We start from the raw sequence: 23375 nt of genomic DNA on the forward strand, positions 1-23375 counted from the left end.
ATATGACTCGTTCGACATAAAAGGTGCTCGTAGCTTGGAGGCAATGGTGCTGACTTATCTTACTAGTGGAGCACCTTATATTGAGTTATATGTACAATTTACATCGCCAAATGATGTACTTGCGATTGGTGTTCGAGATGTATACACGATCCCTGGCTGACACTCAGTTAGCGGGTTACAAAACACGGAACAGCCCATGTTTGGTAGCAGTGTGGAATGCGCATCCCCTGCAAGACACTCTGTCGGTGGATAGGACATGTACGTCGGTGGCTTAATGTTTGATGCTGGAAATACGTACTGGGGAACGGCATCAATTTTTAGTGGTTGGCAATTTACATCCAATTGGGGACGTTATGAAATGCCTAAAAGAAGGGATTATGTACTCCCTACGACATCTACCGGTGAGAGGACCTCGTACGCTGCAGATGATTGTGGGATAGAAGATGACTCCGATATGGATCTACCTCGAGAGCCCGGGCCCGATGGTGCAGAAGTTGGCTTATTTTCTGAACCGGAGCCTATTCACGATTTAGAGGATACTCACCTCCAGCCCACATGCATAATGTCGATCTATCTGTAGATAATGTGTTGGAGTTTCCAGATCTACCACACCGGTTGCGTAATCGTACAAGTTTTGGGCTAGATTCGGGTGAATTTGAAGTTGGTAATCAGTTTACCAACAATGATAGTTTTATTGGTGCTTTGAAACAACATAGCATCAAAAACGGCGTTAACTACCACGTGGTTAAATCCAAATCTAATAAGTTTGAGGTGAAATGTGCAGTGCAAGACGGCACATGTTCATGGAAATCTACGCCTCGTTAAGGAAAAGGACAAGGTTGTGGGAGATTAAAAAGTACACAGGTCCACATACATGTACTGCAAATACAGTATTGACTGTTTTTTAATAATACTGTTATTATGTAATGTTGCATTATTTAATGTACTCCGTTTATAGGTTGTTTCACAAGATCATCCCAAGATGGATTCAGCTATGTTAGCTAGCTTGATACTACCCACGGTGAAGGCAGATCCCAGGGCTTTAGTGCCTGTCTTAATTGCTAATATTCGTAGCCAAATGGGGTACACGCCCTCTTACCGCAAGGCTTGGATAGCTAAGCAGAAGGCGTTGGAGAAGATGCATAGTGGGTGGGATGCTTCATATAATGAAATATGGTAGTGGTGTCAAGTGCTAGAGAGATATGTTCCAGATGCTATCACAGACCTTGAAACGGAACATACGTACTACAACGGCTGATTGCTACATGGATGCCAAGTGTTCAAAAGCCTGTTTTGGACCTTTAAGCAATACCGAGACGCATTTCCGTACACATTTCCATACGTATTTCCATACTGTTAGCTAGCTTGATACTACCCACGGTGAAGGCAGATCCCAAAACTTCAGTGCCAGTCTTAATTACCAATATTCGTAGCCAAATGAGGTACACACCCTCTTACCGCAATGCTTGGATAGCTAAGCAGAAGGCGTTGGAGAAGATGCATAGTGGGTGGGACGCTTCATATAATGAAATATGGCAGTGGTGTCAAGTGCTAAAGAGATACGTCCTAGGTGCCATCACAGACCTTGAAACAGAACTTGCGTACTATAACGGCTGATTGCTACGTGGATGCTAAGTGTTCAAATGCCTGTTTTGGACCTTTAAGCAATGCCGAGACACATTTCCATACTACAAGCCATTGGTATAAATTGACAGTACCTTTACGTTTGGTAGGTATACTCATTGGCTATTGCTTGCAGTGACACAGGATGGCGGTGGGAGAATTCTTCCAATTGTGTTTGTAATAACACCGGGGGAGTCATCTGATGACTGGGATTTCTTTCTCTCTAGGTTAAGGAGGCATGTGTGCCCCCAACCTGATATCTGTGTTATTTCAGATTGGGGTACCGGTATACTAGCTGCATTTGATCGATAGGGAAGCTTATGGCAACGCACACACCATCAATATTGCCTAAGCCACGTTGCTTCAAACTACTATAGGCAATATTCATCTAAGAGCGAACGGCGACAAGTGACCAACATGGGTATTTAGTCTCTATCTGTGTTATTTCGTTTGTCAATTTGAATTAGTTTTATTGGTATAAGTGGTATATAATATTCGCTATGAACTTATATTGGCAAGGTATGAAATAAATAAAGACCGTTTTCACGAAATGTTGGTAATTTTACGTTCAATTAACGGAGAAGGGGCAGACTACCTTTGTAACAAACGTTTCAAACAGTGGGCACAAGCATACGACGGCGGCCTATGATATGACCATATGACGTCAAACCTGGCTGAATGCATAAATTATGTTATTAAAGGAACGCGCCATCTACCGATAACATCGATTTTGTGATAGACATATTTTTATTTGGCGGCGCTATTTCCAAAGCGAGCAGTGAGTTATGCAGGCCAGATGCAAGGAGGCCATGTATGGTGCAGTAAGGTAGTTCAAGAAATTAACAAGACCAAGGCCCGGGCGAACACAATGCACACAGTGTGTCACGATCAAGACAACTTATGGTTTCGCGTGACAGAGTTTGACAGACCGCACCAAGGTACTGTTGGCGGGCAATATTGTGCACACTTACGAAATAGGACTTGCGACTGTGGGATGTTTAATGCACTTCGTTATCCATGGGCTCATGTTATTGCAGCTTGTCAGAATCTCCTTCTGGATCTGATGAGGTACGTGGACGAAGTGTACAAATTAGAAAACATGTACAACGTCTGGAAACACGTTTTCCCACCGGTCCCAGATGAACATAAGTGGCCGCCCGTATCTCTTACTCTTTTTAAGCTGTTATCGGATAGAGAATTACGTCGCAAACCAAAGGGCCGATCTTGCTCGACTAGAATACGTAACAATATGGATATCCTAGACATAGTCAGTCAACAGAAGTTGTGCGGATAGTGTAGGAATCCAGGTCATACAAGTCGATCATGCCCTAATCGCAATAGTTGAATGTAATTGTAAACAAATTATATTTTTTTTCAATTATTAATTGATAATTGTATTAATTGTTATTAAAATTATCAAATTATATCAAATTATTAATTGTTAGTACCAGTCAAGGGTTAGGGTTTTTAAGTTAAGAGTTTAGGGTTTTAAGTTAAAGGTTAGGGTTTAGAGTTAAGGGTTTTAGGGTTAGGGTTAAGGTTAGGGTTTTAAGGTTAGTAGGTTTTTAAGTTAAGGGTTAGGGTTAGGGTTTTTAAGTTAAGGGTTTAGGGCTTGTCAATTAAATTATGCATTTAATTATAATTTATAAATTTAAAAATTTTTAATAAATTAGTTTAGGATTTTTAAGTAATAACTCAAAAAAATTTCTATTTTATTACATCAAATAATATCAAAATATTCAAAATTTTTATACAAATATATTAAAATACAAATCAATATCTGTGCTCACTGGATTTAGTGTCACATGGCGGCCGTCGATAGTTACGCGCTGGATTCCTCCTTTGTCCAGCTTGTGACGGCAGTTGTGGTTCCTCCGGCGGGGATTCTGGTTCCTCTGGTAGGGCATCTGGTTGTCGGAGTTCGGACGATGAGCCACTTTGATAGAACAGTGAATGTGAAGGTGTTTGCATCACCAATGGCGACGGTGTTTGAAACGCATACGGTGGTAGGGATTGGTAAAAAGAAGAGCTCCCCGACGACCCATCTTGCGATCCCTCGTGCGCCGCTGGCCTATACATCGGTGGTCCACTCGGTGTAACAGAAAATAGAGCTGAACTGGGCCATTGGCTCTAACCTGCCATAGGACTTGGAAAAGGAAACATATAAGGCTTAGGATACATAAAAGGGCTAGGAAACGCACCTGGCATAATCTAAAAAGGCCGTGTCGTGGGTATTATCGGTTGAACTACTGGGTCAGGTGACTGTATCGGTGCTCTCGTTGGGCCTGGTGATTGAATGGCCGCTGATGATGGGCCGGGTGAACGTCTGGTCCTCGTTGATGGGCCAACATCGTCATCCTTTGGTCTTGGATTTAAAGGCTCGCGTCTTTCCCTTTGGACACGTAATTACCGCTGCTTATCCTCTGCCGACAGTAAATATGGCTTGCTGTGAATCCTAAACCATAGCATGTATTTCGGCACGTACGCTAACTCAAAAACGATAATCGGTTACCTAGTAGGTATATAATCATGCCGATCTTCCCACATTGGATGTACTCGGACCAGTATCTCAGCCAATCCGTATTCAATTGTCGTAGGTCGATTTTGTGTTCATCATCAAACACCTCAGGTTCCACGAGAATCGGTTGTCTACATCCAAATTGCCGTAACACTTTGTCTGACTGGTGCATCTCCACAGTCGCGTAGCTGATCAACGCAACTTTCGCGTGCCAAGTGTTTGGATTTTGGAAGAACTCATCCGGAATTACTGCCCGAATTACCGGATCCTCGTATGGTGTCCATTGTAACTATATGAACATGATAGAAATATTAGTTATATACATAATACTAAATACTAAATACTAAATACCAATCGACTAGCGAATGATGGAAATATCAATTTTATTTAATACTTACATGTGCTTCCGACTGTTGGTCTAATAGAAGCCGTATATCTTCAAGAGAGGTAGGTAATTGAGCATGACTTGCCGGATGGTTCCACCTAATTAAATAAATTTTTAGCATACTATTATTTTTAAAAATCTACATAATAATTGTAAAATCTAATATAAAATTTACCTCGTTATGAGTGAGAATGTATATGGGTGGTCCACTCGAGGACGTAGAAATAGAAAGCAAAATCGTGCCCATGACTGCAGTAGTGATAGGCAACCTTCGATTTTTACTTTACTTGGTCGCGTCGCCCCGCACATCTCCCGATATAATGTTGCCAAGATGGCAGACCCCTAACTCAATTCACCAGTTGCTCTAAGATCAACGAGTTTCAGCAGCCATTTTAGATGTACGCGGCTCCGTGAAAAATCCGACATCAAAAAACCTCCAATTATTTGAAGAATGTATGCCCGAGCATATCAGATTCTTTCTACTTCGGTTGAATCATAATCCGGATTCGAGAATGTGTCTCGTAACCAGCCCATCTCGATCTGATCTCCGTCCATTTTCTTCGGAATAGCGCCCAAAAGCTCATAGCACACCGCTCCCCAATCGCCAGATTGGACAGACCCAGTGACTGGGTACCCGTCCACTGGCAATCCCAACTACAGACTGACATCTTCCAAAGTGATAGTGCACTCTCCACATGGAAGATGGAATGTGTGCGTCTCAGGTCTCCACCTCTCGATCAACGCACTGATAAGTTTTGGGTCCAATTTGCATCCCCGGCCTACCGTCGCCACGTGCCAAAAACTCGTTTCCCGCAGGTAGTTCTCTACCAACGGTGATGAAGGAGCATGTATATTCCGGATATAGCATTCCAATATCCGATCTACAGACTTTTATAACAAATAATAAATTAATAATTATCTAAAAATGCATAAATAAAAAAATCTTAAATAATATCTAAAAATTAAATTTAACACTTACCATTTTCATTTGTTCGACGGATATGTGCTGCTTATCAAGATGAGTCAATTCTCTGGCCATTGCTGAAATCGTACAAATTTTTATGATTTAAAAAAATTTAATTTTTTTTTAAAATTATTTAAAAATAGAGACTTAAGAGAAATTTAAGAGGAAATTGAGAGCAAATTGAGATTAAATATGGATTTGAGAGAAATTTGGAAGGAAATTGAGAGGAAATTGAGAAAATAATTGAGAGATGATTAGTTTGTGAAAAAAATAAAGGGTGAGGGGTATTTATAGATTTTTTTTGACCGTTCGGGGGGCAACGGTAAAAAAATGACCATTGCACTATTCACGCGCGAGGAAATCGCGTCCCCAGGGGCGCGCTTCGTGGCATCAAATCACGTCCACGTCAGAGCGCTTTGCTGACGTGGACACAAATGGCGCTTACGTGGACGCAATTTGCTGACAAGTCCCCTGACTTCGCGTTGACGTGGACGCGCTTTAGGGGAAAAGGGCCCATTCCAGTAAATAATAAAATACCGGGCCCATTTCGGTAAATTTTAAAAAAAAGCTTTTAATGGTAAATTGCCCAAAAAAGTCAAAAGAAAAAAAATTAAAAGAATTAGATTATGACATCATTATGACATCATTTATGCCATGTGTTACAATCTTATTTTGTCACTTGTCCTGTATTTAACGATGTTAGACTCATGTACCAATTTAGTTGACGGGAAAAAATTTAGGTACAAATCTAGGACAAAAAAAACCATAAGTAACAATTTTATATTTAACCCTAAAATTTTAGATAGAGACTAAATTGATAGGATGTATAAAGTTGAGAGCTAAATTTGTTGAATTTTTAGAATTAAGACCAAATTGATAGAATCTTTAATTATTGGAGAGTTACTTTTTTATTATACCAATAGAAAAAGATCACGTCGACATTCTGTTAATGTTTTAACGAATGAGTAATTAAAATATCAAATGTTGCTAACTTTCGTAACTTAAATAAAAAATATTTGAAATTGAATGAACAAATAAAATATATTAATAATTGAGTAATTATTAGTATAGTTTAGCTTTTAAATATATCAATTGACTCACAGTACATACTTTTATTTTATATAGGTATAATCATTAAAATGACTTTTAATGTTTACAATGGCGGGGGTTGGTATGGTCCCCTTAAAATGAAAAAAACTTCATTTAAGCATTTTTTTAATTTATAAAATTTTAAATTATTAATGGTAAAATTGTACTTTAACTTCTCAAATAATAAAAAATTGATCTAATCTTTAAAAAATTATAAAGATATAAACTATTAAATGATGAAATTATATTTTTATTATCATAAAAACAGACAATTTAATTTCAATTCTAATAAAAGTTCTAATTTCATCTGTGAATATTTATGTATTTTGACAATTTAAGGGATGTATTTTTTTTTTGGAATAATTTTGCTCTAAGTGTTTCAGTTTCAAGTCAAAAGTAAGGCTAATTTACCAAAAAAAGCCAATTTTTTTATAAAATTACCGAAATGGGCCGGTTTTTTAATTATTTACCGGAATGGGCCATTTTCCCTGAAATCGCGTCCACGTCAGCGCGATGTCAGGGGACGTGACAGGAGGTCGCGTCCATGTCAGCGTGACCTGCTGACGTGGATGCAATGTGGACGCGCGCGTGAACAGTGCCCAACGATAAAAAAATTGACCATTGCCCCCCCAACGGTCAAATTTTTTTTTACTATATAAACCCCCACCCCTTTTATTTTCACAAACAAATTCAATATCAATTTCCTTCAAAAATTCTCTCAATTCCTTTCAAAAATTCTCTCAATTCCCTTCAAAATTTCTCTCAATTTCCTTCCAAAATTCTCTCAAACTCTCAAATTCCTTCCAAAATCCTCTCAATTTCCTTCAAAAAATCTCCAAATCCATATTAAATTTCTTTTTCCATTAAATTTCATTTTTTTAAAGAAAATTTTAAAATTTTTTATTTTTTTAAAATAATTTTAACATTTTTAATATTTTCAACAATGGCCGGATCATTGATTCGTCTTGATAGGAATCAAATATCGGTGGAGCAAATGAACATGGTAAGTATTAAATTTAAATTTTAAATTTTATTTAAGATATTTTTATTTATGTATTTTTAGATATTTATTAATTTATTTTTTGTTATAAAAGTCCCAAGATCGGGTATTGGAATGCAATACTCGGAATATGCATGCTCCTCCATCACCGTTAGTAGAGAACTACCTGCGGGAAGCAGGATTTTAGCACGTGACGACGGTAGGTCGGGGATGCAAGTTGGAGCCGAAACTGATCAGTGCGTTGATCGAGAGGTGGAGACCTGAGACGCACACATTTCATCTTCCATGTGGAGAGTGCACTATCACTCTAGAAGATGTCCATCTGCATTTGGGATTGCCGGTGGATGGGCACCCAGTGACTGGGTCTGCCCAATCTAGCAATTGGGAGCCGGTGTGCTACGAGCTTTTGGGCGCCGTTCCGGATAAAATGGATGGAGGTAAGGTGGAGATAGGCTGGTTACGTGCCACCTTCCCCGGTCTGAATGAAAATTCAACCGAGATTGAAAGAATCTGATATACTCGATCATACATTCTTCAAATAATTGGAGGCTATCTCATGGCCGACACATCACGGAGCCGTGTACATCTAAGGTGGCTGCTAAAACTCGTTGATTTTAGAGCAGCCGGTGAATTTAGTTGGGGGTCTGCCGTCTTGGCAACATTATATCGGGAGATGTGCGGGGTGACGAAACCGAGGAGAGCAAAAATCGGAGGTTGTCTGTCACTACTGCAATCATGGGCACGGTTTCGCTTTCCATTTCTACGTCCTCGAGTGAACCACCCATATACATTCCCACTCGTAACAAGGTAAATTTTATATTACATTTTGAAATTGTTATGTAGATTTTGTAAGAATAAAAGAATGCTAAAAGTTTATTTAATTAGGTGGAACCATCCGGCAAGTTATCGTGGATTACCGACTGAACTTGAAGATATACGGCTTCTATTGGAGCAACGGTCGGAAGCAGAAGTAAGTATTATTGCAAATAGATATTTTCATACATTCGCTAGTGGATTGATATTTAGTGTTTAGTATTATGTATATATGTAATATTTCTATCATGTTCATATAGTTTCAATGGACACCATACGAGGATCCGACAGTCCGGGCAGTAATCCCGGAAGAGTTTTTACAAAATCCGAACGCTTGGCACGTGAAAGTGGTGTTGATCAACTATGCAACCGTGGAGCCCCACCAGACAGACAGAGTCCTACGACAGTTTGGATGTAGATAAACGATCCCTGCGGACCCTGAGGAGTTTGACGAGCACCACAAAATCGACCTTCGGCTATTAGGTAAAGATTGGCCGTTATACTGGTCAGTGTACATAGAAATGTGGGAAAATCAGAATGAATATCTACCTACTCGGGAACCAATCATCGTTCCCGAGTTAGCGTGCATTCCAGAATACATGCCATGGTTTAGGGCCCATGGGAAGCCGTATTTACTTACGCCGGAGGAGAGGCGGTGGCAAATACGTGTCGGAAGGGAAAGGCGCGGGCCTCAAAATCCAAGGGGACAAGACTACGAGGGTAGCCCCTCAACGAGGCCCAGACATTCACCCGGTTCATCATCAGCGACCATGCAATCACCGTCCCCAACGAGAGCACCGACGGAATCACCTGGCGCAGCAATTCAACAGATGATACCCATGCATTCACCTTTCCCTATGATGCCAGGTATGTTTCCTAGCCCTTATATGTACCCTAACCCGTACATGTATCCTTTTCTGAATCCTATGGCAGGTTGAAGCCAAATGCCCGGATCAGCTTCATTTCCTGTAATGCCGAGCGGACCACCGATAACTAGGCCATCGGCACAGGAGGGGTTGCAAGGGGGGCCGTCGGGGAGCTCTCATTTTTACCAATCGCCAGCAACGCATGGCTTTCAAACTCCGTCGCCATTCATGATGTAAACACCTCCACATACACTATTCTTTGAAGGTGGATCATCGTCCCAAGTCCGACAAGCAGATGCCGAACCGGAAGAACAACAATCACCACCCGAGGAAGAACAATCGCCGCCGGAAGCTAGAGGAAGGAGGAATCCAGCGCGTAACCGTCGACCCCCGCCATGTGGAACCGAATCCCCCGGTCATAGACATTGATTACCGTATTAAAATTTATCATTTGATGTAATGAAATAGAAGTTTATAATGATGTAATACACATAGAATTTTTTCCGAGTTATTTTGACATTATTTGATTAAAAACCCTAACCCTAACCTAATTTAATTAAAAACCCTAACCCTACTTAATTAAAAACCTTAACCCTAACCTAATTTAATTAAAAACCCTAACATAACTTAATTAAAAAACCTAACCTAACTTAATTAAATTAAAAACCCTAACATAATTTAATTAAAAACCCTAACCATACTTAATTAAAAACCCTAACCTAATTTAATTAAAAACCCTAACCTAATTTAATTAAAAACCCTAACATAACTTAATTAAAAAACCTAACCTAACTTAATTAAATTAAAAACCCTAACCCTAACCTAATTTAATTAAAAACCCTAACCCTACTTAATTAAAAACCCTAACCCTAACCTAATTTAATTAAAAACCCTAACATAACTTAATTAAAAAACCTAACCTAACTTAATTAAAAACCCTAACCCTAACCTAATTTAATTAAAAACCTTAACCTAATTTAATTAAAAACCCTAACCTAATTTAATTGAAAACCCTAACATAACTTAATTAAAAACCATAACATAACTTAATTAAAAACCCTAAGCTAATTTAATTTAATTAAAAACCCTAACCCTAACCTAATTTAATTGAAATCCTTAACCTAACCTAATTTAATTAAAAACCCCAACCCTAACCTATTTTACATGAAAACCCTAACCCTAACCTATTTTAATTAAAATCCCTAACCCTAACCTAATTTAATCGCAAGTGTACACGATATTGCCCGCCAACAACGCCTTGGTACGGTTTGTCGAACTCTGTCACACGAAACCATAAATTGTCTCGATCGTGACACACAGCGTGCATGATATTTGCCCTCGCCTTCGCCTTGTTAATTTCTTGAACTACCTTACTGCACCATACATGCCCACCCTGCATCTGGCCTGCATAAGTTGCTGTTCGCTTTGGAAATAGCGCCGCCAAACGGAAATATGTCTCTCGCACAACCGCTGTTATCGGTAGATGACGCGTTCCTTTAAGAACAAAATTTATGCATTCTGCCAGGTTCGACGTCATATGGCCATATCGTAGGCCTCCGTCGTATGCTTGTTTCCACTGTTCGAAACGTATGTTGCAAAGGTAGTCCGCCCCTTCTCTGTTTTGGGATCGCAAGATTGCCAACATCTCGTGAAAATGATCTTTATTCATTTCATACCCTACCAATATAAGAACATAGCGAATATTTTATACCCCTTATACCAATAAAACTAATTCAATTTGACAAACGAAATAATACAGTTATACAGTAAATACCCATGTTGGTCACTTGTCGTCGTTCCGTCTTAGATGGATATTGCCTGTAGTAGTTCGAAGCAATGTGTCTCAGCAATATCTATGGTGTGTATGCTGCCACAAGCTTCCCTCTCGATCAAATGCAGCTAGTATACCGGCGCCCCGATCTGAAATAACACAGATATCAGGTTGGGGGCACACATGCCTCCTTAACCTAGAGAGAAAGAAATCCCAGTCATCAGACGACTCCCCCGGTATTATTGCATATGCAATTGGAAGAATTCTCCCACCGCCGTCCTGTGCCACTACAACCAATAGCCGATGAGTGTACCTACCGAACATGAAGGTACCATCAATTTGTACCAACGGCTTGCAGTACGGAAATGCGTCTTGGCATTGCTTAAAGGTCCAAAATAGGCGTTTGAACACTTGGCATCCACATAGCAATCGGCCGTTGTAGTACGCATGTTCCGTTTCAAGGTCTATGATGGCACCTGGGACGTATCTCTCTAGCACCTGACACCATTGCCATATTTCATTATATGAGGCATCCCACCCACTATGCATCTTCTCCAATACCTTTTGCTTAGCTATCCAAGCCTTGCGGTAAGAGGGCGTGTACCCCATTTGGCTACGGATATTGGCAATTATCACCGGCACTGAAGTCCGGGGATCTACTTTTATCGTGGTCAGTATCAAGCTCCCCAACATAGCTGAATCCATTTTCGGATGATCTTCTGAAACACCTACATAGGGAGGGAGTAAATTAAGTAATGTAACATTGGAAAATAAAAATATAATTAAAAACACATTCAATACTGTACCTGCAGCACATGTATGTGGACCTTTGTACTTTTTGATCTCCCACAACCCTGTCCTCTTCCTTAACGAGGCGACGATTTTCCATGAACATGTGTCGTCTTGCACCGCACACTTTGCCTTAAACTTATCAGATTTTGATTAAACGACGTGGTAATTAACGCTGTTTTTGATGCTATGCTGTTTCAAAGCACCAATAAAACTATCCTTATTGGTAAACTGATTACCAACTTCAAGTTCACCAAGATCTACCCCCGAACTTGTACAATCGTGCACCCGGTGTGGTAGATCTAGAAACTCTAACGCATCATCTGCTGACAGATCGACATTATGCATGTGGGCTGAAGGTGAATATGCTCTGAATCGTGAATTTTCTTCATCATCTGCACTCATATCACCATCTTCACCTTCTATTGGAATAGGCTCCGGTTCAAAAAATAATCCCACCTCTGCACCATCCGGCCCGGGCTCTCGAGGTGGATCCACATCAGAGTCACCTTCTAACCCAAAATCATCTGCAGCGTACGACGTCCCCTCACCGGTTGATTTCGTAGGTAGTACGTCATCCCTTCTTCTGGGCATTTGATAACGTCCCCAATTGGATGTAGATTGCCATCTAGTAGAACTTGATGCAGTTCCCCAGCTCGTATTTCCAGCGTCAAACGTCGAGCCACTGACGTACATGTCCCATCCACCGACAGAGTGTCTTGGGGGATGTGCATTCGACACCACTACCGAACATGGGCTGTTCCGTATTTTGTAACACGCTAACCGAGTGTCGGCCAAGGGTCGTGTATACATCTCGAACACCAGACGGAAGTACATCAGTTGGCGACGTAAATTGTACATATAACTCAATATAAGTTGCTCCGCTAGCAAGATGAGTCTGCACCATTGCCCCCAAGCTACGAGCACCTTTTATGTCGAACGAGTCATATGTCACTGGATCAACAGAAGAACAAAATCGATACATCATTGATAGAACTTTCATTGGCGTGGTTTCGAAGATTTTACGCCTAATTCTTTTACGGAGTTCTGTCAAATCTATGTTTTGGCTAAATGACAGTCGCACCGTATTCTCCGACAAAAAAACAACACCATTCTCGGTGTGGCAAACCTCACCATCGTAGTAAATAACAGCACTAATACGTTCACTCATTTTGAAACTCTAACTTTCTTAGCCTCTCTAAAATGTTTCTGCTGTGAGTTATGCATTCTAAGAACATTTTCTGCCTAATTTATAGCCTCAGCCCAAACTTGCTACTGTAGAAAAATCGCGTCCACGAGGGCGCGATTTGACACTATTTGCTCAGAAACGTCAAAAAAAATTATTTCCTACATGACCAACTGTAGCGAAATCGCGTCCACGAGGGCGCGATTTCACAATTTCTTCTCATATAGCATCCTGGTATTAGCGATTTTATACTATTTGCTCAGGAAACGTCAAAAAAATTTATTTCTTACATGACCACTGTAGCGAAATCGCGTCCACGAGGCCACTATTTCACAATTTCTTCTTAAATAGCATCCTGGTAGAAGCGATTTCCCACTATTTAACCAGATACGTCAACTCGAAAAAAAATTTTCCGGGACCCCTAACTCCTAAAAAGCCTGCACCTTAAACCCTAAAAGCCATAAAACGTAAACGTAAAATCAGCGTCAAAATCGCGTCCCCCGTACTGCGCTACATGACAGGAGGTCACGTCCACGTCAGCGCGACCTCCTGTCACGTCCCCTGACATCGCGCTGACGTGGACGCGATTTCGGGAAAAATGGCCCATTCCGATAAATAATTAAAAACTGGCCCATTTCGGTAATTTTATAAAAAAATTAGCTTTTTTTAGTAAATTAGCCCAAAAGTAATGGTGCTTATGGGTTATGATTTTAATTTATGTGGATGAAATGACGTAATTTTGAAGAATAAAAAACTTAAAACCTAATATCTAGTATGGAATTAAACAATAATAAAAAATTAAAATCACAAAAATTTTGAAACTCCAATATTCCAAACAGTGGCTTTGAATCACTTGGACCAAAAAACAAACTTGCAACCCCCATTATCACCAAATTTAGAAATCCATTACTTTTCACCTAAAAAAGGAGAGTTATTATTTCCTCCTCCGACCTTACTTCTCTTTAAAATATTTTTTGAGATTTGACTGCTGGCAGTTAATGTAGCTATGATACGAATTTTTTCATCTATTAATTTGATAAATAAGATAAATTTAAGAGTTAAAAGAAATGAAATTTTTTTTTTGGGTTAAAATTGAATCGGAAGCAAGGGTTCCATTGCTAAGCCCAGAGGGATTGAAATTCATGGCTAACATTTATGGTAAAAACAAATTCATAAATACCTTTTCAGAGGAGAATGAAGTAAAAAGGGTTTTTACATGTGATGGAAGCCTTTCGCAATTCAATAAGATATTTAGGCTCTTTTCTTTGAATTCAAGGGAACCATTAGTTGAAAGGTTTTATAGATTTTAATTTCATGTTAGATATTAGCAGTGGCGGAGCCAGACGCAGGTACGCTCCAGTCCCTAGAATGAAACATTTTTTATTTAGATTTTTTTAAATTTATAAAATTTTAAATTAATAATAATAAAATTATATTTTAATCTCTTAAAAATAATAAAAATTTAATTTAATTCTTAAAAATTATAAAGATCTAGTCCATTAAAATGATAAAATTATATTGTAAAAACATACAATTTAATTTTGACTCTAAATTTTTTTTTCTAATTTCGTCACCAGATATTCAGTTTAAAATTTGTTTTCTCTACGACTATGCGGATTCATCCATGTTATTAAAAAATTTCACACATAACACGTCAGCGTTATTACTTGTTTTGATAAAAAAAAACCAAGTGATCTAAGGCATAATATAACCTCAGTGCAGTGCGGCACTATAACCAACGTTTCACCCAGTGGATGAAAGATAAAACCATGGTTAGGCATTGCAACTATCATTGCTTGAAACACCTAAAGTTGTATGACTAAAGTCTGAAGCTAGAAAATTCTTTTAAAGGGTCGAAATAAAATTTAATTTTTAATAGTCTATATTTTTATAATTTTTAAAAGATTAAATTAAATTTTTATGATTTTAAGGAGGCTAAAGTGTAATTTTATCTTTACTAATTTAAAATTTTAAAATTTTTTAAAGGGTCAAAACAACAAATTTTCATTTTAAGGGGGACCGGAGCTGGCAGGGGCCCCCTTGGATTCACTTCTGTGTATGACCCGCTCCTTTTTATCATTATGCCCTTCTAAACACCTCATAGGAATAGGTCTAATCATTGAATATATATATCATAAGATAGTAAGGTTTAATTTAGGACATCGTTAGAGTCAATTGAATGGGACATCGTTAGAGTCAATTGAATGGACTAAACAAAAAATTTGTCGGATGTGATAGATTGATAAATGTTATCAAAAATATTTTTCAATAATCATGATGTTTAGGCAAAGGCGTGAGATCGAGTTCCTATAGCGAAGTACTAGCACAGTTATGTTAGCAAGTCCTTAAGATGATCGATTGTTTTAGCGATGTATTGTATAGCAATCTTTAACTAAAATGATTTTTTTATCCTTTAGAAAATGATAACTTGATGGCAAGCATTGAAAACTGGTGGCGTCGAATTATTTGGCTCCAAAAAAAAATTAAAGCCTCCAAAATTTCAAAAATAGCAACAAAAAATGAATTTTTTTTATTTCGTATGCTGCTGTGGCATGTTAGTGGCATAAAACTCTTTGGTTCCACCAAATTTTACTGTAAATTTCAGGTCATTTTCGTATTTAATAAGAAAAGTGAGTCATTCTCATAATTAATCAAAATTTTAAGATCATTTTTATATAAAAAAAGCTGTATAAATAAGAGTCAACCTAAACATTAAGAAAAAAAGACATGTAATTAATTCTTGGGCAAATTATATTAATAGTCACTTAATTATAAGTTTTTTTTCTTTTTTAATCATCCAATTATAAAAAATAAAAAATAGTTATTCAACTATTTAAAATTTTCTTTTTTATACACTCAATTATCTTAAATAGTTGAATGTTTCTTTCTTCTTTTTATGTGAATCAACTGATGATAAAAAAAAATCAAATAATTTGATGATATTTTATAATTTTTCATAACTAAAAACTGGACATAATTGAAGCAACTCTGTTATAGTTTTCCCTTCTTCTATTATGTACGTAATATGGTAGACATATTCACGTGAAATACAGGTAATTATTTAATAAAAACATAAATATAAACGATTTAATTATTCGAGAAAAGGAATTATCAAAAAAGGATAGGTTCTTCTGCACCAATTTTAATTAAGAGTGCAGATCCTATTGACAATTACATATCTGTCCACCTGTCGTGTTCCCTTTCGCGCCAAATTTATATATTTGACTTATTTCATTCTTCGCATGGCCGACAGGGAAGTAATGAAATCACACGTCATTTATTTACTACCAATGATTTAATTATTATATGTTAATGATAATTTCAAGCATAAATATTTCTTAATTATTACATAAAATTATATTGAGTGAATTTTTATGAGGATAACACACTTATGATAAGATTTTTAGATAAACTCGTAAATAAATTACTTTTATACTAATATATAACAAAGAGAGTCCGATTATAGTACTTTTAGTGAATTGATTTCATGACTAAAAAGTTTTGTAATTAATAGGCGAAGTGTCGAAACTTAATTCCAAATTATTCCTCTACTAGCTTAACACAAGCATTTATGAATTGCATTTGAATCGATACATTAAATGAATGAAAATAACGAATTAGAGAAACACACTGTATGTATATATCACTATCCACAATGAATACGTTTTCTCGCTATGAACAAGAGATGATTTAGATATTAAATTAATTTCTTCAAAAATTAAATAATTGTAGTCTAAAGTGAAAATTAAATTCAATAATTATTACAACTTTGTTGAACAAGACAATTAAAATTATTTACTCATAAATTCTAGTAAAGTAAGACTATCATTACTTTAATGAAATTACAATTTATTTGAAAAAATAATTTAATTAAATTAATTAATATTTTAGTAATAAAAAAATTAATTATTAGATTAAATAAATTATATGAATTATAATACGTATAATTGGATGGGCAAAGTCTAATAATAGAGAGGGGGTGGCGTCGCCCATACCAGCTAGATTTGAAAACCCTAACAATTTCTTGCGTCGCATGCAACCAAATCAATTTCTTCATCATCATCATCATCATCATCATCATCATTATTGACTTTATTTGTATTTTTGTCTATTGTTATCTTCGTTTATTTATTGTTAAAATTATTGAATTCTGTTATTAGTAAATTTAGATCTAAAATTTAAGTTCTTTGTCTAATTACATTTTAATTTTAGGAATTTAGATTTAAATTAAATTTAATAAACTTTAGTTCCACTTTAGATTTATTCTAGAGTTTAAATTTTTAAGTGTTAAATAGATTTTAGATCTTTTAAGTTAAATAGATTGTGGATTTAAAGTTGATTTTAGATTATAAGTTTAGCTAGATTTTTAGATTTAACTTAGATTATAGATATTTTTTAATATGATTTTAGATTTAAATTTTAAGTTTAAAATTAGGTTTTTTAGTTATTATATTTTTAAATTTATTTAGATGATTAGTTTAGCTACACGTAATCGTACTCCTGAGCTCATATATGGTAATGAGATCGAGCTATAATGATGTGATCTAGATCACATCATGTGTTGGCTCAATTTGAAAGAATTGCGAGGGCCCAAGTACAAAATGAAACATCCATCATTCAAGTTCTTCACTTAATATTTACATGTTGTTTTTAACGTGTCATGTGTCATGTTTATTATGTTCTGATTCACAACATGCATATTTTCATTTATATTATGTTTGAATTTTAACTATAGTATCGTTGAAAAGTGATTGTTGTTTGTGAATTGTCAAATGAGCTAATGACTTCTATTTATATTGCTTTGTAGGTATATGACTGACCACCAAGGGAGATCTATGATTTTTCGTAATTCTCATGCAAATTCATGCACGTCTATTCTTTAGCCTACAAGAATTCATGAATGGACAAGATACATTGGATCACATATCATGCATGTATGTCCAAGGGGGCTTGTACGAATTAAATGCTCAACATTGAATCTGGTGGATACATGTACGGTTCAAGGGAATGCATGAGTTTACATTAAGCAAACATTGTATCTATTAAGTGCATGGACGACATGGAGGGATGTATTAGAAATCATTTGGTTGATTCAATGAATTCTTATATACATAGACGATAAAGGGAGATGAAGTTGACAAAAGGGAAGGAACGTGATTATTTAAACATGCATTGAATTGAAAGAAATGCATGGATGGAATTCAATCCGTGCATGGACTTACATCAAAGGTTTATGACCATTCAAACGTGTGTAATGAATCTTCAACATACACTCATGTCAAGAGGGAAAGCATCTGACCATTTGGCTGAATTATTTGAACTTTGAAGATACATGTATTGTAACACCCCTTACCTGTCTGATACGTCGTTGAGAGCACCAAAAATATCCTATCCCTATAAAATAACAAAAAGAATAGTATAAGGGAACTAAGGTCAAATCCTTAGGGACTGGATTTGCACAAATTCTTGTTCCTCGAGATCTCGGGCAAAGTCGTGCCTAAGAAAAACGCTGTACCTGGAAAAAATAAAAAAAACAGAATTAAAAGTTTGATTGAATTAAAATTGCGTAAATTGAAATTTAAATTGTAAAGAGAAACAGAGTTGAGAAAAGATAGTTTTAGGTGATCCTTCTCGAACAGAATAAGCCAATTATAGTGGAAGAGGACGCCTACAACCACCAGCTTCACTTAGATTTTAGACTTACGATTTAGAAGAACCTGACTCTAGTCAACCATCACTTTTGTGGGATCATCTTACACTAGATCATCACTTCTCAATGGTGAATGCCACGCCATTTTGTCTCTTGAGCTCGACAACCACTAACTCAGTAAGCTAACGAACCGGCTGTGCAACCTTCACAAAACATACAAATCGATCGTCTTTGCACAAGATGAAAAGATCACTTTTGAAGGGACATGGATGGAAGCGTTAGTCCCGTAATGTGGAGAAACAATGAATACTGGTTGAGATGGCTAAGCGTGGATTCTAAGCCTCATGAACCCCTTTTAGGGAATCTCAACAGCCTTTGGCTAGATAAATTTAGTGGCTCATGCTTTTTGGGAAGAAAGAAATAAACCTAATAAAAATGGAATTTTATTGAATAAATGAAAGGAATAAAGGCTAAGCTTTTTGGGAGAAGGAGCTTTTTACAGAAAAGATTAGTGAAATTTATGTCACTCCATCCCCTATTTATAATACTTAGAAAATCTAGTCTATTCCTATCTAAATTCTAAAAGATAAATAAAGATAAATAGAGATAAAAGCTAAAATTAAATCTAAATAATAATATTAACAATTATCCTAATATAATTAAAATTTAAATAGAGTATTGTGTTTATAAAATCTCTTCTTTGCATTTTTGCCCCCAAGTCTTCCACACTTTACATTTTCGACACCACTTCTTTCCTACTTTGCATGCTGGCCCATTTTATCTTTAAATTCACGCTTTTTGCCTTCAAATTTCCTTTTGCCTTCAATTTAGTCCCTACAAGATAAAAAACCATAAATAACTCAAATTAGTAGGATCATACTCAAAATAAATATGTAATTAATACATAAAAATATGTCATTCCAGAGTATTATCACTGTCGTCACTAGACTCGAATAATAAGATACTACGACAAAAGTCAATAATACAATAAATACCTTACTTAATGAAAATTCAATTATCTATCAAAAAATTATGGATATAATTAAATATATTAAATAATTAGAATTCTATCAGGACCTAATTACAAAATGCAAACATATAGTAAGATTGGATTGTAAAATTTTGAAGTTAAAAGTCAATATTGGAAATTTACAGATGGTATCTATACCAAATCGATACCTTCTGAAAATCGATACCAAAGTTCAATTTTGTTTACTTGAAAATCAATAGGATCGATACTATTTTGACATTCTGTTTGTTTTAAAACTGTTCATATGATCAAGTATCGATACCAATGCCAAAATATCGATACCTAACATCAAAATGGTAAAATTTCATCTTTTAAGAGTTTATACCATGCCAAATTTACCTAGCAATCAAAAGACAATAATATCATTTATTCAAACACCAGTTTGGCACCCAGTGCCTCATTAGATAAAATCGAAGCAAATAATTGCGCCTAGCGCTAAAATAAGTTGACACCCAGTGTCTCATCGGTTAAACCAAAGCAAATTGGTACCCAGTGCCTCATCAACTTATAGTGTCCCAGAAACTCTTGAAGAATCTTTTCCATTTTTCGGTTATGTATGGAAAGATAGAAATAAAATGACCACAATTTTGGGTATTCACTTAATTTTGCTAGGTATAGGTGCTTTTCTTCTAGTATTCAAGGCTCTTTATTTTGGGGGCGTATACGATACCTGGGCTCCGGGAGGGGGAGATGTAAGAAAAATTACCAACTTGACTCTTAGCCCAAGTGTTATATTTGGTTATTTACTAAAATTGCCCTTTGGAGGCGAAGGGTGGATTGTTAGTGTGGACATTTGGAAGATATAATTGGAGGACATGTATGGTTAGGTTCCATTTGTATATTTGGTGGAATCTGGCATATCTTAACCAAACCTTTTCATGGGCTCGCCGTGCACTTGTATGGTCGGGAGAGGCTTACTTGTCTTATAGTTTAGGTGCTTTATCTGTTTTTGGTTTCATTGCTTGTTGCTTTGTCTGGTTCAATAATACCGCTTATCCTAGTGAGTTTTACGGGCCCACTGGACCAGAAGCTTCTCAAGCCCAAGCATTTACTTTTCTAGTTAGAGACCAACGTCTTGGGGCTAACGTGGGATCCGCTCAAGGGCCTACTGGGTTAGGTAAATATCTAATGCGTTCCCCGACCGGAGAAGTCATTTTTGGAGGGGAAACTATGCGTTTTTGGGATCTGCGTGCTCCTTGGTTAGAAACTCTAAGAGGTCCCAATGGTTTGGACTTGAGTAGGTTGAAAAAAGACATACAACCTTGGCAAGAACGGCGTTCTGCGGAATATATGACGCATGCTCCTTTAGGTTCTTTAAATTCTGTAGGTGGCGTAGCTACCGAGATCAATGCAGTTAATTATGTCTCTCCGAGAAGTTGGTTAGCTACCTCTCATTTTGTTCTAGGATTCTTCCTATTCGTGGGTCATTTATGGCACGCGGGAAGAGCTCGTGCAGCCGCAGTGGGATTTGAAAAAGGAATTGATCGTGATTTTGAGCCTGTTCTCTCCATGGCTCCTCTTAACTGAGATAACTGAGACAGGAGATCAATGCTTAAGGTAGGAATCAATTTGATTACACTATATATATTGAAGGAATCAGGTGATATTTAAAAAGTATTCTGTTTTCCTTTCGTTTCAACTCATTTTCTATCTAAAATATTTTTTTTCTGGCTCGGCAATTCCACCCAGCCGAGCCATTACCTTTTATTAATATTAAGATTCTTAATTAAGAAGCCAGGAAAAAGCAATAAAGAAAGAAATCTATTCATCGAGCAAAAGGAGAGAGAGGGATTCGAACCCTCGATAGTTCTTTGTTTCGAACTATACCGGTTTTCAAGACCGGAGCTATCAACCACTCAGCCATCTCTCGAAAGCTAATTTCTATTTTATTTTTATTCCACCGAATCGAACATGGCCATATGAGTTGATACCATCACTATGTATAGAAAGATATCGTGTGTGAACCTATAGGTCAATCTATTTATCTGTATATATAGATAGATGAAATGCATAATCTAGCATGCCTATTTGTGAACGTGAAATAAAAAAATCACCCTCGACCCCATGTCCGAATAAAAGCGGTTAAAGGGTTGGAAATAAGTCATATAGAATCAATCGATTCATGGTAAAATCCCTCTACCTTGCATTTTATTAATTTTTTTTGGTCAATATCATAGAGGGATCAAATGGTATAGTTCTTTTGTTGGTAGCTTGGAGGATTAGAAACATGACTATTGCTTTCCAATTGGCTGTTTTTGCATTAATTGCTACTTCGTCAATCTTACTGATTAGTGTACCTGTTGTATTTGCTTCTCCTGATGGTTGGTTGAGTAACAAAAATATTGTATTTTCCGGTACATCTTTATGGATTGGATTAGTTTTTCTAGTGGGTATCCTTAATTCTCTTATTTCTTGAATCTATCCATTCTGGATCCAAAAATGACCCCTCCCACGAATTTTTCAGATTTTGAGACATTTTCATCATGTGTGCATTTAGTCCATTTAATCACAACCAAAATTTTCTCATAATATATAATCAGTTCATACATTCACAAAGATACATATATTTCTCAAATATACATTATTAAATCATCCTTATTATCAAATGATTCAATTCACCAAATTGAACAAGAATTCTCACCTCAGTTACTTACCATGCGCAAACAAATCAAAATGTAGTAAATTATAAATTAGTTCAAATTATAGAAACACAAACCGTAAACTCCAAGCTATTCGTCAACGACTTTGCCTTTTCCCTTCTTTTTAGAGGAATCGGGGTTGATGTTAGCTACGAAAATAAATAAACCATATATATAGTCAATACACAAACAATTTCTCATTTAATTGCTAATTTAAACAACTTTTGCACTTTACTCAATTTAGTCCCTAAAACCAAGACCAGCTTAACTTCCACACTTAACTCAAATTTTAATATCAATTCCACTCTAAGCCAAATTTAATCCTTTAATTCTCATTTCTACCCTTAAATTTAAAAAATTCATAATTTGGTCCCTATTTCTCAAAATCAACAATTAACTTTACAATTTAGTCCTTTTTCACTTCCAACCTAAAAATGTATCAAATTAATCCTTAAAGCTTTAACTACTCAACAATGGTAACATATAAAATCTTAAGTAGTACCAGAAAATAGAGTATGGATCAGCTAGCTTATAGTATCAGGATTCTAAAAACATAAAAATTACAAGAAAAAGAAATAAATTGACTAACCAATTTAAGCTTAAAGCCTCAAAACTCCTATGACCGTTCGTGGGTTCTTCTCCCCCCTTAAGCATTCAAAATTTGCATGAAAAGAGAATGAAAACTTCTATTTCATTCCACTTCCTATAGTCTTTTCTTTCATTTTATTTTTATTATTTTATTATAATTTTATTATAATACCTATTAATGTTAATATAACATATATAACTTATATATAATATATTCATCATGACTGCCCACTACAAATTTAAAGAAAATGTATATTTGCCTTTCAAGTCCCTTAGCTATATTTTAGCTTATAAATTGATAGTAATCACATTTTACCACCTAAGCAATATAGTCCCTGTACCTTAATTAAAAGCTAATTCAATGAGAATTTCTAATCGAAATTCAATTCACTTCTAAGATAATTCCATAAAAATTTAATAAAAATATTTACGAGTCTAGTTTACGGAAATGGGGTCCTAAAACT

The 23375-nt window shown here is 36.3% G+C and overlaps 1 protein-coding gene across 1 annotated transcript; it reads left to right on the forward strand.

The window, feature by feature from the left end:
* Positions 1–20204: 20204 nt before the first annotated feature.
* On the forward strand, positions 20205–21878 carry LOC121218562 (photosystem II CP43 reaction center protein). Its single transcript, XM_041095973.1, has one exon. It carries the CDS (start codon positions 20504–20506, stop codon positions 21209–21211), a length of 708 nt encoding a protein of 235 aa, XP_040951907.1. The 5' UTR covers positions 20205–20503; the 3' UTR covers positions 21212–21878.
* Positions 21879–23375: the final 1497 nt, after the last annotated feature.

This window comes from Gossypium hirsutum, chromosome D06 (assembly GCF_007990345.1).
Source record: "Gossypium hirsutum isolate 1008001.06 chromosome D06, Gossypium_hirsutum_v2.1, whole genome shotgun sequence".
Classification (NCBI taxonomy): domain Eukaryota; kingdom Viridiplantae; phylum Streptophyta; class Magnoliopsida; order Malvales; family Malvaceae; genus Gossypium; species Gossypium hirsutum.

What these genes read in the sequence shown, in the direction of transcription:
- LOC121218562 (XM_041095973.1), top strand. Translation starts at nt 20,504, where the DNA reads ATGGTTAGGTTCCATTTGTATATTTGGTGGAATCTGGCATATCTTAAC.